Raw genomic sequence first — 18,073 nt, 5'->3', positions numbered from 1 at the left:
ACAAAATAACTAGCTTTTTTTTAAACCCATTATCTGTCTACTAAAAGAAGGGAACATTTATTACAGGTGACATATCACTGGGTCAAAGTAGAAGTACAGTGAAAGTGTTGTTAAACGCAATAAATGAATACCACAGCTGCGTTTTTATCTAGGGTTATCCCCGCAGTGGCGTGACAAGTGAGTAAACATTAGCGCTCTTATCTTGATGATCGTAGCACTCTGAGAGACCTGTCATTAGCGCTGGCCTAGAAGCTGCTCCAACTCACCCCTGACCTCTCTCACTGATCTATTTATCCAGGATTAGTGATGTGCTCACGGTAACCTTGGTTAGAGCGTTGGGCCAGTAACCGAAAGGTTGCTAGAGCGACTCCCTGAGCTGACAAGGTAAAAATCTGTGACTTGCGTAGTTAAATAAAGGTTCAAATAAAAAACGAGGACTGTGAAGTAAACAAACACTGTCAGCATAGTGAGTGTACACACCCTGGGAGCGAGGCTGTAACTGATACCCTCCAGGTGTTGGACCAGGCTAACCAGTTCACAGCAGCTCAATTATCTTCACCCTGTTGTTTTGTTCAAGTCAGACTTGAGAACTTGTTTTGCCAGAACCTCTGAGTCAAGTGCATAGAGCCTTGTTTTTTTGTCTGTGTGTGAAATTTTAAACCGGTATAAACATGACTGTGGGGAACTCCCATCCTATCCTGTCTCTCTTCTACTCTCTGAACCCACAGGTCCCTGGGTCCCATGTACTTCACCTACGGCATTGTGTTCGCCACCGGCTGCTCCTTCGCCTACCAGCCCAGCCTGGTGATCCTGGGACATTACTTCAAGAAGCGCCTGGGCCTGGTCAACGGCATCGTGACGGCCGGCAGCTCTGCCTTCACCGTCACCCTGCCCTTCCTCCTGTCTGGCCTGCTGGAGAAGGTGGGCCTGCAGAACACCATGAGGCTCCTCAGCATCCTCATGTTCATCCTCATGCTGGCTGGGTTAACCTACACTCCCCTGCTGCCCAAGCCTGTCAGCAGCAACAAGCCAGGCAGCCGCTGCCCGCCATTGAGCAAGGTGTTCAACGTCAATATCTGGAAGTCTCTGGGCTACCGGATCTGGGCCTTCGGCATCCCGGCAGCTCTCTACGGATACTTTGTGCCTTACGTTCACCTGGTGAGTTGTTTTGTTTTTCAGTGGTGATGTGTACTATTGGTGTGTTTTTTTGTTTTCATTACTCCGGTCTCACTGTGTTAAAGGTTACTGACATGTGGCAAGAAATAACAGAAGTAGAAACGCGGCATTACAAACGTGGCAGTGTGGAACATGTGGGGTTGATTTCTGTGTCCACTGTCCATCATATTCTCTATTTCTCTCATGGTGTGTTTTGGACATTGGCTCTGGGTAACTCAGTTGACAGTAATAGCCAGGGGTTATTGGTTAGTAGATCTAGAGCAGGGGATCTCTGCCAGTAGCTTGCTGCCCACCTATGAGTAGCTCGCCAAGCAAATCTGAAAGTATATCCCAAACTGTAAAAAAAAAAAAATTATCCTACCCCTAGTTAACCCCTATTGGCTTAAAACGCCAAAATGTAACACATCTGCCAATACATTTCCAGCAATATTGCCTCTGTCGGTTTGGTGCACACATTTGTTTTTGACGCCCTATGTTGCCAGTTAGCGACGCTAATGATAACGTCTTGTGGGTAGACCATAAGACTTTCCCCAAAAACCTTCTCAATTAAATGTAAACGTCAAAAGTAGGCTTACCTCACTGAACTATAAATCATGATTTATTTGTATCAATTGGGTGGCCATTTTTCTACAAACTGTGCCACGGTGTGCTGCAGAAGTAGTCCTAACAGCAGAAACATCTCTGGACCATCTTTCACATTTGCTCACAAAAAAAGGGAAATGTGAAAAAGGAAATTGCACCACCGTCTAGCCCTATATACAGTGCATTCAGACCCCTTGACTTTTTCCACATTTTATGTTACAGCCTTATTCTAAAGTGGATAAAAATGTTTGTTTTTTTCTTCTCTCAAACACACAATACCCCATAATGACAAAGCAAAAACAGGTTATTAGACATTTTGGCAAATATATTTAAAAAAAATGGAAAAATATCACATTTATGTAAGTATTCAGACCCTTTACTCAGTACTTTGTTTAAGCACCTTTGCCAGCGATTACAGCATCAAGTCTTCTTGGGTATGATGCTACAAGCTTGGCACACCTGTATTTGGGGAGTTTCTCCCGTTCTTCTCTGCAGATCCCCCTCAGGCTCTGTCAGGTTGGATGGGGAGTGTCACTGCACAGCTATTTTCAGGTCTCTCCAGAGATGTTCGATTGGATTCAAGTCCGGGCCTCACCTGGCCCACTGAAGGACATTCAGAGACTTGTGCTTAGGGTCGTTGTCCTGTTAGAAGGTGAACCTTCACACAGTCCGATGTCCTGAGTGCTCTGGAGCAGGTTTTCATCAAAGATCTCTCTGTACTTTGCATCGATCCTGACTAGTCTCCCAGTCCCTGTTGCTGAATAACATTCCCACAGCATGATGTTTGCCACCATGCTTCACCATAGGGATGGTGCCAGGTTTCCTCCAGACATGATGCTTGGCATTCAGGATAAGTAGTTCAATCTTGGTTTCATCAGACCAGAGAATCTTGTTTCTCATGGTCTGAAAGTCCTTTAGGTGCTTTTTGGCCAACTCCATGCGGGCTGTCTGGCCACTCTCCCATAAAGGCCTGATTGGTGGAGTGCTGCAGAGATGGTTGTCCTTCTGGAAGGTTCTCCCATCTCCACAGAGAAACTCTGGAGCCCTGTCAGAGTGACCATTGGGTTCTTGGTCACCTCCCTGACCAAGGCTTTTCTCCCTCGATTGCTCAGTTTGGTCGGGCGACCAGCTCGAGGAAGAGTCTTGGTGGTTCCAAACTTCATCCACTTAAGAAGGTTTGAGTTCTTGGACACAATCCTGTCTGTGCTCTACAGACAATTCCTTCGACCTCATGTCTTAGTGTTATATCTGACATGCACTGTCAACTGTGGGACCTTATATAGACAGTTGTGTGCCTCTCCAAATCATGTCCAATCATTTGAATTTACCACAGGTGGACTCCAAGTTGTAGAAACATCTCAAGGATGATCAATGGAAAGGATCCACCTAAGCTCAATTTCGAGTCTCCTCGCAAAAGGTCTAAATGCTTAGGTAAATAAGTTTATTATTTTTAAAATTTGCAAACATTTCTAATAACCTGTTTTTGCTTTGTCATTATGTGTAGATTGAGTTTTTTTAATTTTTTTAAAATCCATTTTAGAATAAGGCTGTAACGTAACAAAATGTGGAAAAGTCAAGTGGTCTGAATACAACACACCCCAGTAACCCTTCCCACTACTTTGACCCCAACAGCTCCTTACACCAGGCAGTTGGTCTGGGAGGCTGTGATTTAAGTATTGACATGGACTCAGAACATCCATTTTCCTTGTTTCTCTATTAATTGCAATGTTGAGAGTATTAAAAAACTGAAGAAGAAAATCCCAACCCAGGAAAAATAAAACCGAGAACTGAATTCTGGAAAATACTAAAGGTAATTTTACTGGGGCCTGTCAGGCCAAACACTGTTTATTAACTATTATTTACCAGGTATATAGACAGGAAATGCATATATTGCACACCCAGGACCCGGGGAAGAGCTGCTGGGTATGGGAGAAGTGAACAATGTGCCTATTCAAAGGCTATAAAATACATGAGTAGCTTGTGACATGTTTCATTTTTTTAAAAAGTAGCTCTCGTGCTAGAAAAGTTTGGAGACCCCTGATCTCAAGCTTCACAAGCACAAATACAAAAACACACATTATCAAATGTGGAAGGTCAGGAGAGGGGAAGTCTACATGGCCTCAAGGACCTGTGTCACTGTTTTTGAGCTGGAGTTTTTGTTTCCTTCCTTCCTATGGCATGAGAGTTGTTTTGAAAACATCTCTCCTGACCTTTGGCCTGTTGCTGCACAGTTCAACTAAGTTACCGTGTCATAAAGCAACTCATTTTGAACACTGCATGTCAAAATTTGAAATGCTGCTATGATATAGGCTTGTCAGACTTAGACGCACACACCAGTTTTAATTTTTTTCTGTCAGCTTATTTTAAATGTTTGTCTTCAAATGGTACAAAGGTATAAAATACAAGCACCTGCTTACACATCACATACTGGACTGTTAATCTGTGGTGCCGTAACAGTCCTAGATAGAATACTGTTTAGTCTTGTATTTTACTGTACACATTATACCAAAGACGGAGCCTGTAGTCTCTTCCCACAGTCACTGTATGACCATGACAAGCAAAATTTAAAGTGCTTCAGACCTGACTGGAAGATAGTTGTAATTTGTTGTTTTATTTGAAAATACCAACTTTATAAATACTCTAGCTTGAATATGGGGTTTCAAATGAAAGGCAACTATTTTCTTTGATATTCAAATACAGGTCTCAGAAAAACTCTCGTAAAACCCAAATACTGTTTGACGGTATTTGAATATATGCCTTGAAAAAATATTTGTATTTGATGGCTTCCACATATTTAATAACCAAAAACTACAATAGTTAGTTGAATCCTTCTAAATACATGATCATAAGCACATTTTGGAGGGCTCTGAGATATTAATCTTAATATAGCTTATAGTCTAGAATTAAATACGTGAGGGACATGGATTCATCCTCCAACATTAGAATTGACCATTTTTGCAGCTTCAAAATGAACTAACAAATATATTTTCATAATGAGTGAGCGGTAATACAGTAACACTCGTCGTCATGTATTGTGACTTTGATTATTACAACAGCAACATTATTGTTACTTGGACGTTTAGATTGTTCCTTATTCCACGTACATAATAATTCCAGTCACTTCACAGTAGTTACAAAAACTCTCAACTCATTATTATGGAATTAAAATGAAATGACCAAGTATTATGTAACATGCTAATGCTAATAAAAAATGCTGCTCCAAGTAGTTACAGTAGCAATACACAGGCACAAGAACTGAGAATGCTAACATCAATAAAATATGGCTATTAAGTGTCAAGGAAATATCCCAAAATTGCCTTCTTAAATCAACTACAGTCAAGGTAGCTGGGGGGAAATCATGTTTGTTTTTATTCTGAGTAAACTCTCCCTTTTTTTAAAAGATGGTCTAGTGCAGGGGTCGGCAACAGGTGACGACTTTAAAATCACCAGAAATTCAGCTAAAAATGTATTTAGGAAATCTGTTCCCAAGTATTCCCACGAATATTTTTTTTTGTAAACGTGTCTCAATGTAATTAAAGGTATGGAATTATTGTTATTTTCAAATGCAATCTATTTTTGTGCTTATTTGGGGTCAACTTGCAGTGTAGAAATGATTATGTCCCCCCCCCCCCCCCCCCCACCATCCACTCTGACAAAAATGGTCCCGCGGCTGAATCTAGCTGACTACCCCTGGTATAGTGTGTTGTTAAAATAAGAGCTCTTTCCCACAGATGGACAAAGAGGTTCAAAGTTGTTTTTGCTTAGCATCCAACTTGCTGTTTGCAATAGGCTTTGAATTACTCTGCAGTATCTTCAGGTATTCTAAAATGAAATGCAGCTTTTAAACCTTTTTTTTTCCAGTGGCATCTTGAAAGAGTCAGTAGTTTAGTCAACGTATTTTTAATATCTTTACAAAATAGCAGTAGTTAATTGGTTTGACTTTGATGTACACCTGGGGCAATGGACATTCAGGAGAATGGACTTTTACAGAATGTTCAGATAGAAATGAATTGTGTAGATCAAATATGGGTGTCAGACTGGTATAGGATATTGTGTGTGTGTGTGTGTGTGCTCAACCTGCAGTTCCAGAAACAGCACTGCCATTAGTTGAAGGCAGCCAATCCAATAGTTTCAGAAAAGTAGTCACTTCCTGAGATCTGTATTCAAATAGTTTTGAAAAGTAGTTTATTTTCGGGGATCTGTATTCAAATAGTTGTAGTCACCTCCAAAGTAACTTTGTTTACCTGGGAAATGTTTTACTTTCCGCAAAGCATAATTAACTATAGTTATCCCCTGGTCTGAAGAGCATGAGTCTCTGTAGAACTCAGGGCGGCCAAACGGAGGATAACTCGATCTAAATATTAAAGTGGCCAAATGTGTGGTATTGCTTGGATTCATACCAGTTAAAGTATTTCACAGCAGTTATTCAATCCCCTAATATACATACGGTAGATGCTTTAGTAGTGTGGTCTGTGGAGAGTCCGTAAATATGTCTGGGAGGTTTGGTGGAGTTACATAAACACAGGTCTTATTATTCCAGTATTGCATACCATTTATAGGATGGAAAACATCTCCTGTGGAGAGCCGGAGAGGAGAGATCTGTCCTGGGGCTCAGTAGGTCACTGTTTATTTGGAGGAGATTACTTTGTTATTGGAGGGAGGTCACTTTCTCCTGGGGACAGCCCTCTGTGTTCTCCTAACACTTTAGTGTCTGCTACCCAGGCTGGGCCACCGCTGAGCCCTGTCAGTGTCCATCCCTAGCCCCATCCCTGGGCCCTGTCAGTGTCCATCCCTAGCCCCATCCCCGGGCCCTGTCAGTGTCCATCCCTAGCCCCATCCCTGGGCCCTGTCAGTGTCCATCCCTAGCCCCATCCCCGGGCCCTGTCAGTGTCCATCCCTAGCCCCATCCCTGGGCTCTGTCAGTGTCTAGCCCCAGCCCCATCCCTGGGCCCTGTCAGTGTCTAGCCCCAGCCCCATCCCTGGGCCCTGTCAGTGTCTAGCCCCAGCCCCATCCCTGGGCCCTGTCAGTGTCTAGCCCCAGCCCCATCCCTGGGCCCTGTCAGTGTCTAGCCCTAGCCCCATCCCTGGGCCCTGTCAGTGTCCAGCCCTAGCACCATCCCTGGGCCCTGTCAGCGTCTAGCCCCGTCCCTGGGCCCTGTCAGTGTCTAGCCCCATCCCTGGGCCCTGTCAGTGTCTAGCCCCAGCCCCATCCCTGGGCCCTGTCAGTGTCTAGCCCCAGCCCCATCCCTGGGCCCTGTCAGTGTCTAGCCCCAGCCCCATCCCTGGGCCCTGTCAGTGTCTAGCCCCAGCCCCATCCCTGGGCCCTGTCAGTGTCCAGCCCTAGCCCCATCCCTGGGCCCTGTCAGTGTCCAGCCCTAGCCCCATCCCCGGGCCCTGTCAGCGTCTAGCCCCATCCCTGGGCCCTGTCAGCGTCTAGCCCTAGCCCCGTCCCTGGGCCCTGTCAGCGTCTAGCCCTAGCCCCATCCCTGGGCACTGTCAGCGTCCAGCTCCATCCATGGGCCCTGCCAGTGTCTAGGCCTAGCCCCATCCCTGGGCCCTGTCAGTGTCCTGCCCCATCCCTGGGCCCTGCCAGTGTCCAGCCGCAGCCCCATCCCTGGGCCCTGCCAGTGTCCAGCCGCAGCCCCATCCCTGGGCCCTGTCAGTGTCTAGCCCCAGCCCCATCCCTGGGCCCTGTCAGTGTCTAGCCCCAGCCCCATCCCTGGGCCCTGTCAGTGTCCAGCCCTAGCCCCATCCCTGGGCCCTGTCAGTGTCCAGCCCTAGCCCCATCCCCGGGCCCTGTCAGCGTCTAGCCCCATCCCTGGGCCCTGTCAGTGTCTAGCCCCAGCCCCATCCCTGGGCCCTGTCAGTGTCTAGCCCCAGCCCCATCCCTGGGCCCTGTCAGTGTCCAGCCCTAGCCCCATCCCTGGGCCCTGTCAGTGTCCAGCCCTAGCCCCATCCCCGGGCCCTGTCAGCGTCTAGCCCCATCCCTGGGCCCTGTCAGCGTCTAGCCCTAGCCCCGTCCCTGGGCCCTGTCAGCGTCTAGCCCTAGCCCCATCCCTGGGCACTGTCAGCGTCCAGCTCCATCCATGGGCCCTGCCAGTGTCTAGGCCTAGCCCCATCCCTGGGCCCTGTCAGTGTCCTGCCCCATCCCTGGGCCCTGCCAGTGTCCAGCCGCAGCCCCATCCCTGGGCCCTGCCAGTGTCCAGCCGCAGCCCCATCCCTGGGCCCTGTCAGTGTCTAGCCCCAGCCCCATCCCTGGGCCCTGTCAGTGTCTAGCCCCAGCCCCATCCCTGGGCCCTGTCAGTGTCCAGCCCTAGCCCCATCCCTGGGCCCTGTCAGTGTCCAGCCCTAGCCCCATCCCTGGGCCCTGTCAGTGTCCAGCCCTAGCCCCATCCCCGGGCCCTGTCAGCGTCTAGCCCCATCCCTGGGCCCTGTCAGCGTCTAGCCCCGTCCCTGGGCCCTGTCAGCGTCTAGCCCTAGCCCCATCCCTGGGCACTGTCAGCGTCCAGCTCCATCCATGGGCCCTGCCAGTGTCTAGGCCTAGCCCCATCCCTGGGCCCTGTCAGTGTCCTGCCCCATCCCTGGGCCCTGCCAGTGTCCAGCCGCAGCCCCATCCCTGGGCCCAGCCCGAAGCTTCGATATCATCAGGAAGACGGGGGAACAGCTGGATTGTTTAACCTTTCAGGAAGGGAGTGCTCACCTCGAAGTGTGCAGGGACTAACAGAGCTGCTAATCCTAGTGGGATATTTGAGCTATTCTGTTTTCCCTCAGCTCCTCTGCTCTGGTCAAAGTGCGGAGTCCAGCCCTTTAGTGCCACAGTCCATGTGTGTGCCTATTCCCCCTCATCTGTAGCCAAGTCCCTCCCCTATCAGCTGAAGACTGGGAGTCTAAAGTCCTGAAGAAGCTTTCCCTCTCACACTATTCCAGGTATTTCACATATTGGAGAATTAGATAGCGTATTTCACCACGTACGACTGTGTTCCTAGAGGTCTGATTAAAAGGGAAAGGCATTGCCAAGGACAAGTTGAACTGAATGTTTTGCAGGATATGTGTGAAGTCTGGATGGCATTGGTGTGCAAAGAAACGGGGCAGGCCGTAGCAGATCCAGTCAGTGCATGGATTGTGTTAAGGTCGCCTACCAGAGGCGGTGCAGGCTAGCGTTCTCAGTGCTTCCTAATTACGTTCTATCATGAAACCTGTTTAACTGGAAAGTTTATTCAGCATTTACTTTGTTGGTTTTGCACCACTTTGTTAAACTCACCAGTGGCAGTGACTAACTGCCACCACTTTGACGACAAACTCATTTGTCACCAGCTGCTGTGTGCTGGAGGGAAGAGTGTTTTGGCCTGGAAAGGTTGATCATAAAGCTTTTGGAGAGGGCGGCAAGTAGCCTAATGGTTAAGAGCATTAGGGGTTAGGTACCTTGCTCAAGGGCCCAATTGCTCCTGCAAGTCGGTCTGAATAAGAGCGTCTGCTAAATGACAAATGTAAAATAGCGGCTGAGCTGCAGATAGTTTAACAAGCATTGTGTATCTGCCTGGGGGGGGGGGGGGTGTGTGGTATCATCGAGCATGACGGTTGTGTTGTTGGTTTGTCTGTGCAATGTCACGCTCTCTCGCATGCACGTGCGTCAGCGTTCACTGACGCTGTTGTTTGTGTGCCTCGGTTGTTTATTGTTGGCTGGTCAGTGTGGGTGTTTATTTAAGGAGGGTGGGATGTTCCTGGGACACCTGGCGGGTGGTACGTCGGTAAGCAGTAGGTCACGTGGTTAGGCCACATACTAGAATACGCGATCACAGGCGGGGACACGGCCCAAATGCCAGCCTATCCCCTATATATTCACTACCAGGGTCCCCTAGTGCTTTAGTCGAAGTAGTGCACTACATAGGGAATAGGGTGTCATTTGGAAGAGTCAACATCCCCCAAGGTTATGGTTGATAGGGAGGGATGATGCCCACTGGCCAGTAAGTAAAGGGCAAGTGAGCCTGAGAGCAGGTGCCCTAGCAGTATTTAAGGGCCAGGTGTTGCTGGGTAGTATAATGGCCAAGCACAGCAGGCCTGGCGTCTGAGCCAGCAGGGAGTGGGACACCGTGTGGACTGGAGGAATGTTGTCTGTGGGCTGTAGTACTATATCCTCGTGAAACCAGACTGAAGGTGGAATAGAGGCTCTTTGACTGGGATGTAGCAGGAAGGGGTTTGGATGTGGTGTTTGTGTCCTTGGAGGCTGCAGCTACTGGCAGGGATCCAGGTACCAGGCCGGGGCCTCCCAGGAAGCCTCCCCAGCTCTGGGCCACACCGATTGGTGCTCCCGTGTAGGAGGGACCGGCAGAGGCCTGGAATCGACATCTGGGCCGCATTTCACATGCTCTGATACACTACGACCGCAACTATGCAGCCCACAATAGTTGCGATGGTGCTTTCGCTTTGCCTGTGAATTGAGCAGGAGTTGCAGTGGCTGCTATAAATATTATATAGGGATACAATGCCTTCAGAATGTATTCATACTCCTTGACTTATTGCACATTTTGTTGTTACAGCCTGAATTCATTCTGAAATGTATTAAATGCAGTATATATTTTTTCTCACCATCTACACACAACACACACACACACACACACACACACACAACACACACACACAACCCCATAACAACCGTGAAAACGTGTTTTTAGAAATGTTAGCACATTTGTTTTTGAAAATGAAATGCAGAAATATCTCATTTAGATAAGTATTCCTACCCCATTTGCTATGACACTCCAAATTGAGCTCAGGTGCATCCAATTTCCTTTGATCTTCCTTGATTTCACTACAAGTTAGAGTCCACCTATAGCCAATTCAATTGATTGGACATTTTAAATAGAAACACCTGTCCATATAAGGTCCTACAGTTTGACAGCGCAAGTCAGCGATTACTGTGACATTATTGCAGGTATCCCTTGGGCTTTGTCAAGCGCCATCCATAGTGGTTTTAAATGTATCCTGTGTAGGGCCTCTGATCGAGGACTCATGCCGCGGGTAGAGACAGACCGGGCGGGAGCGTTTTGAGATACAGTTGCTCTGGGATGCCATCGGGCCGCAAAGCAAAGATGGGAGAAGAGGAATATTGGCACAGGGACACTGAGGTGGATTGCTGAGGAGGAATGGAGGAAAATAAGTGGTGGCAGAGAATGAGGAAAGCAGAGTTGGATTTAAATCTGAGGAAGATGGCGATTTAAAAGTGGAGATGGGATGTTGAAGTAGATTGGTGTCAAGTACAAACAGTGAGCCGTGTATCAGACCAAGTTCTGGAGGTTAAATGTAAGTGAATGAGGGCGAGTTAAGTAAGGTGTGGTGAAGAACTCTGAACCCGAGCCTGACATCAGTGGATATGATAAATGGAAACAGTTAAGGTAACCTGTAGTGGACTTTGTGATATTTGTTTGTAGTTTCTTCTGATCAGAGGGCACGGGCGTTGGCCTCCCGAGTGGCGCAGCGGTCTATGGCACAGCATCGAGTGTTGCAGCTTCACTCCCGGGAGTCCCATAGGTCGGCGCTAAATTGGCCCAGGTCGTCCAGGTTAGGGGAGGGTTTAGTCGGGGGGGGAGGTTGTCTCAGTACTTGATACACTGCTGATTTTGCTGGTTTTCCTACTTACAAAGCATGTAGAGATCTATTTTTTTTTATCATAGGTACACTTCAACTGTGAGAGACGGAATCTAAAACAAAAATTCCAGAAAATCACATTATGATTTTTAAGTAATTAATTTGCATTTTATTGCATGACATAAGTATTTGATACATACAGAGATCATATGTTTCCTGTAGTTCTTGACCAAGTTTGCACACACTGCAGCAGGGATTTTGGCCCACTCCTCCATACAGACCTTCTCCAGATCCTTCAGGTTTCGGGGCTGTCGCTGGGCAATATGGACTTTCAGCTCCCTCAAGATTTTCTATTGGGTTCAGGTCTGGAGACTGGCTAGGCCACTCCAGGACCTTGAGATGCTTCTTATGGAGCCACTCCTTAGTTGCCCTGGCTGTGTGTTTCGGGTCGTTGTCATGCTGGAAGACCCATCTACGACCCATCTTCAATGCTCTTACTGAGGGAAGGAGGTTGTTGGCCAAGATCTCGCGATACATGGCCCCATCCATCCTCCCCTCAATACGGTGCAGTCGTCCTGTCCCCTTTGCAGAAAAGCATCCCCAAAGAATGATGTTTCCACCTCCATGCTTCACGGTTGGGATGGTGTTCTTGGGGTTGTACTCGTCCTTCTTCTTACTCCAAACACGGCGAGTGGAGTTTAGACCAAAAAGCTCTATTTTTGTCTCATCAGACCACATGACCTTCTCCCATTCCTCCTCTGGATCATCCAGATGGTCATTGGCAAACTTCAGACGGGCCTGGACATGAGCTGGCTTGAGCAGGGGGACCTTGCATGCGCTGCAGGATTTAAATCCATGACGGCGTAGTGTGTTACTAATGGTTTTCTTTGAGACTGTGGTCCCAGCTCTCTTCAGGTCATTGACCAGGTCCTGCCTGTCTACAATTTTATCCCTGATGTCCTTACACAGCTCTCTGGTCTTGGCCATTGTGGAGAGGTTGGAGTCTGTTTGTGTGTGGACAGGTGTCTTTTATTCAGGTAATGAGTTCAAACAGGTGCAGTTAATACAGGTAATGAGTGGAGAACAGGAGGGCTTCTTAAAGAAAAACTAACAGGTCTGTGAGAGCTGGAATTCTTACTGGTTGGTAGGTGATCAAATACTTATGTAATGCAATAAAATGCAAATTAATGACTTAAAAATCATACAATGTGATTTTTGTTTTAAATTCCGTCTCTCACAGTTGAAGTGTACCTATGATAAAAATGACAGACCTCTACATGCTTTGTAAGTAGGAAAACCTGCAAAATTGGCAGTGTATCAAATACTTGTTCTTCTCACTGTATCTGGGGAAGGGTATTAAACTATTTCTAGAGTGTTGAAAGTTTCCAAGAGCGCAATGGTCTCTATCATTGGGAAATGGGGAGAAAAAAATATGGAACTACCCAGACTCTGGTCGGACGGGGCTGCCAGCTCTAGGCAAACTGAGCAACCGGGCAAGAAGGACCTTGTTCAGGGAGGTTACTAAGAACCCAATGACCACTTTGGCCGAAATACAGAGTTCCTTGGCTGAGATGGAAGACTCGAAGCTGTAATTGCTGCTAAAGGTGCTTCTACAAAGCATTCACTCAGGTGTGTGAGTACTTGGTGCCTTCAAAAAATATTCATACTCCTTATGCCACATTTTGTTGTTACAGCCTGATTTTTAAATTGATTTAATGGATTTTGTTCTCAGCCATCTGCATATTAATACCCGATAATAACAAAGTGAAAATGTGTTTTTAGAAATGTTTGCACATTTTATTGAAAATGTAATATACATATCTCATTGACATGAGTATTCCCCCTGAGTCAATACAAGTTAGAATCACCTTTGGCAGTAATTACAGCTGTTAGTCTTTCTGGGTAAGTCTGTAAGGGCTTTCCACTCCTGGATTGTACAATAAAAAATAAAAATAAATAAATAAAATGTTATCTTCAAGCTCCGTCAAGTTAGTTGTTGATCACTGCTAGACAGCCATTTTAAGTCTTGCCACAGATTTTCAAGCCAATTTACGTCAAAAGGCCACTCACTGTAGTCCTGGTAAGCAGCTCCAGTGTATATTTGGCATTGTGTTTAGGTTATCGTCCTGCTGAATTTAGTTAATCAAATCAAGTTTTATTGGTCCCATACACGTGATTAGCAGATGTTATTGCGGGTGTCGCGACATGCTAGGACTAAGATACCATAGAACCGTATAGAATACAGTTGAAGTCGGAAGTTTACATAAACCTTCGCCAAATACATTTAAGCTCAGGTTTTCACAATTCCCTGTCTTAGGTTAGTTAGGATCACCACTTTATTTTAAGAATGTGAAATGTCAGAATAATAGTAGTGATTTATTTCAGCTTTTATTTCTTTCATCACATTCCCAGTGGTTCAGAAGTTTACATATACTAAAATTAGTATTTGGTAGCATTGCCTTTAAATTGTTTAACTTGGGTAAAATGTTTTGGGTAGGCTTCCACAAGCTTCCCACAAAAAGTTGGGTGAATTTTGGCCCATTCCTCCTGACAGTTGGTGTAACAGTCATGTTTGTAGGCCTCCTTGCTCTCGCATGCTTTTTCAGTTCTGCCCACAAATAGGATTGAGGTCAGGGCTTTGTGCCGGCCACATGCATGAAGACATGGCTAAATGCCAATCAGATTTGTGAACATGGTCCCTAGCTGTGTGTTGCCGCTCTCCATGTTGTCTGTTGTCTGTAGCTTGTGAGGTGTGGAAACACTTTGTTGCTTTTATGAATTTTGTCTTGCTGCTTTTTGTTTTATGCTGCTCTGTCTGTATGCTACGTCTTGCTTGTCCTATGTTGCTCTGTCTGTATGCTACGTCTTGCTTGTCCTATGTTGCTCTGTCTGTATGCTATGTCTTGCTTGTCCTATGTTGCTCTGTCTGTATGCTACGTCTTGCTTGTCCTATGTTGCTCTGTCTGTATGCTATGTCTTGCTTGTCCTATGTTGCTATGTCTTGCTTGTTCTATATTGCTATTGTTTATATTGTAATTGTTTTTAATAACCTGCCCAGGGACTGCGGTTGAAAATTAGCCGGTTGGCTAAAACCGGCACTTTTACTGAAATGTTGATTAATGTGCACTGTCCCTGTAAAAATAAAAATAAACTCAAACTCCAATACCTTGACTTTGTTGTCCTTAAGCCATTTTGCCACAACTTTAGAAGTATGCTTGGGGTCATTGTCCATTTGGAAGACCCATTTGCGACCAAGCTTTAACGTCCTGACTGATGTCTTGAGATGTTGCTTCAATATATCCACATAATTTTCCTTTCTCATGAAGCCATCTATTTTGTGAAGTGCACCGGTCCCTCCTGCAGCAAAACACCCCCACAACATGATGCTGTCACCCCCGTGCTTCACGGTTGGGATGGTGTTCTTCGGCTTGCAAGCCTCCGCCTTTTTCCTCCGAACATAACAATTGTCATTATGGCCAAACAGTTCTATTTTTGTTTCATCAGACCACAGGACATTTCTCCAAAAAGTATGATCTTTGTTCCCATGTGCAGTTGCAAATCGTCATCTGGCTTTTTTATGGCTGTTTTGGAGCAGTGGCTTCTTCCTTGCTAAGCGGCCTTTCAGGTTATGTCGATATAGGACTCGTTTTACTGTGGATATAGATCCCTTTGTACCTGTTTCCACCAGCATCTTCAGAAGCTCCTTTGATGTTGTTCTGGGATTGATTGGCACTTTTCACACCAAAGTACGTTCATCTCTAGGAGACCGAACGCATCTCCTTCCTGAGCGGTTTGATGGCTGCGTGGTCCCATGATGTTTATACTTGCATGCTGTTGTTTGTACAGATGAACGTCGTACCTTTAGGCGTTTGGAAATTGCTCCCAAGGATGAACCAGACTTGTGGTTTTGGTTTTGGCTGATTTTCTTTTGATTTTCCTATAATGTCAAGCAAAGAGGCACTGAGTTTGAAGGTAGGCCTTGAAATACATCCACAGGTACACCTCCAATTGACTCAAATTATGTCAATTAGCCTATCAGAAGCTTCTAAAGCCATGATGACATTTTCTGGAATTTTCCAAGATGTTTAAAGGCACAGTCAACTTAGTGTATGTAAACTTCTGACTCACTGGAATTGTGATACAGTGAAATAGTCTGTCTGTAAACAATTGTTGGAAAGATTACTTGTGTCATGCACAAAGTAGATGTCCTAACCGACTTCCCAAAACTATAGTTTGTTAAGAAGAAATGTTTTGGAGTGGTTGAAAAACAAGTTTTAATGACTCCAACCTAAGTGTTTGTAAACTTCTGACTTCAACTGTATGTAAACATTATTAAAGTGACTAGTGTTCCATTCCTTAGAATGGCCAGTAATTTCTAGTCTCTGCCTATAGGCAGCATCCTCTAATGTGCTAGTGATGGCTGTTTTTCAGTCTCTCGGTCCCAGCTTTGATGCACCTGTACTGGCCTCGCCTTCTGGATGATAGCGGGGGGAACGGGCAGTGGCTCGGGTGGTTGATGTCCTTGTCTTCAGATGCTTTAGGTGTCCTGGAGGGTGGGTCGTTTGACTCCGGTAATGCTTTGGGCAGACCGCAACATCCTCTGGAGAGCCTTGCGGTTGCGGGAGGTGCATTTGCCATACCAGGCGGGGATGCAGCCCGAGAGGATGCTTTCAATTGTGCATCTGTAAAAGTTAGAGGGTTTTAGGTGACGAGACAAATTTATATAGCCTCCTGAGGTTGAAGAAGCTCTGTTGCGCCTTCTTCCCCACACTGTCTGTGTGGGTGGTCCATTTCAGTTTGTCAGTGACGTGTACGTCAAGGAGCTTGACGCTTTCCACCTTCTCCACTGCGGTCCTGTCGCTGTAGATAGGGGGTGCACCCTCTGCTGTGTCCTGAAGTCCACGATCATCTCCGTTTTGTTGAGTGAGTTGTTGTTTTCCAGGCACCACACTCCCAGTGTCTGTTGGAAAGCAGACTGAACCAGGTTTTCCTCTAGGATTTTGCTCTCCAGTTTTCTTTTTATCAACAAAACAAACTCCCTAGGCCTTGCCGATGGCAAGCATACCCATAACATGACACAGACACCACCATGCTTGAACATTTGAAGAGTGGTACTCAGTAATGTGTTGTGTTGAATTTGCCCCAAACATAATGCTTTGTATTCAGGACAAAGTGAATTTCTTTGCCACATTTGATCCAGTTTTACTTTAGTGCCTTATTGAAGACAGGATACATGTTTTGGATTATTTGTTTTCTGTACAGGCTTCCTTTTCACTCTGTCATTTAGGTTAGTGTTGTGGTGAAACTACAATGTTGTTGATCCATCAGTTTTCTACTATCACAGCCATTAAACTATTAACTGTTTTAAAGTCAGCATTGGCCTCATGATGAAATCCCTGAGCGGTTTCCTTCCTCTGTGGCAACTGAGTTAGGAAGGACGCCTGTATCTTTGTAGTGGCTGGGTGTATCGATACACCATCCAAAGTGTCATTAATAATTTCAGCATGTTCAAAAGGATATTCAATGTCTGCTTTTAAAAAAAAATTGTTTAAATGTACCCATCTACCAATAGGTGCCCTTTGCAAGGCATTGGAAACCCTCCCTGGTCTTTGGCTGAATCTGTGTTATAAATTCACTGCCCGACTAAGGGACCTTTATAGATATGAGGTAGTTCAGAGATGAGGTAGTCATTCAGAAACATGTGAAACGCTATTATTGCACAGTGAGTCCATGCAACTTATGTGCCCTGTTTTAAACACATTTTTACTCCGGAACTTATATAGGCTTGCCATAACAATGGGGTTGAATACTTATTGACTCCAGACATTTCTGCTTTACATTTTTTATTCAATTTTGTTAACTTTTCTAAAAACATAATTCTACTTTGATATTCTGTGTAGGCCAGTGATACAAAATCACAATTTTAATAAACGTTTCATTCAGGCTGTAACACAACATTTTTAAAAAGTCAAGTGGTGTGAATACTTTCTGAAGGCCCTGTATGTATAACTGTGGCGGCTGGGAGATGGTGGTGGCTTCACTGAGTTGTACGAATGGCGCACCCTGCCTTCCCCACTTCTGAAAAAGGAGTGGTGTAGAGGGAGGACTCCTCGGGGGTATGCCTGAAACATGAGGAGACTGCGCCCCCCCCCCCCCCCCCCCCCACTCACAACTACAAACGCATACTGTATACTCTCACAAACATGTAGATCCTCCTTCAAGCACATTGAACACAATGTGCCAAGACCATTGTTCTATGTTCCATATATCTTACCATCGCTCTTATGACGTCTAGAAAGTGATCAATTGTAAGCATCTACTAGCCTTTTGTGTCGGTTTTCCACTAGACGTGCCATTTGATTCGGCCATAAGTGCATGTGGCAGCTGTGTTCTGATGTGACTGAGTACTGACGAGACGCTTGTGTCCTTTGCGTCTGTCCCATAGATGAAGCATGTTGAGGAGCGTTTCGGAGAAGACGCCAACAAGGAGGTTCTGCTCATGTGCATCGGCGTCACGTCCGGCGTGGGCCGCCTCATCTTCGGCCGGGTGGCTGACTACGTACAGGGAGTTAACAAAGTCTACCTGCAGGTAAAGTCTACTAACCTCGGTCTTACACAGGTCATGACTAGGTCTAAGATACCCTATTCCCCATATAGGGCACTACTTCTGGCCCGATGACACCCCACTCTCCATAAAGTCTACTATGTGTAGAATTTAGGGTGTCCTTTCAGA

The 18,073-nt window shown here is 46.0% G+C and overlaps 1 protein-coding gene across 1 annotated transcript in view; it reads left to right on the top strand.

The window, feature by feature from the left end:
- slc16a10 (solute carrier family 16 member 10) overlaps window positions 1-18,073 on the top strand; it is a 61,389-nt gene that overhangs the window by 38,486 nt on the left and 4,830 nt on the right. The window contains exons 3-4 of the mRNA XM_020454845.2: window positions 729-1,158; window positions 17,786-17,929. Coding sequence (XP_020310434.2) covers window positions 729-1,158; window positions 17,786-17,929 — 574 coding nt within the window. The remainder of the gene's footprint in view (window positions 1-728; window positions 1,159-17,785; window positions 17,930-18,073) is intronic.

The sequence above is a fragment of the Oncorhynchus kisutch genome, linkage group LG21, assembly GCF_002021735.2.
Source record: "Oncorhynchus kisutch isolate 150728-3 linkage group LG21, Okis_V2, whole genome shotgun sequence".
NCBI classification, from domain to species: domain Eukaryota; kingdom Metazoa; phylum Chordata; class Actinopteri; order Salmoniformes; family Salmonidae; genus Oncorhynchus; species Oncorhynchus kisutch.
This window is presented reverse-complemented; position numbering and strand designations above follow the sequence as displayed.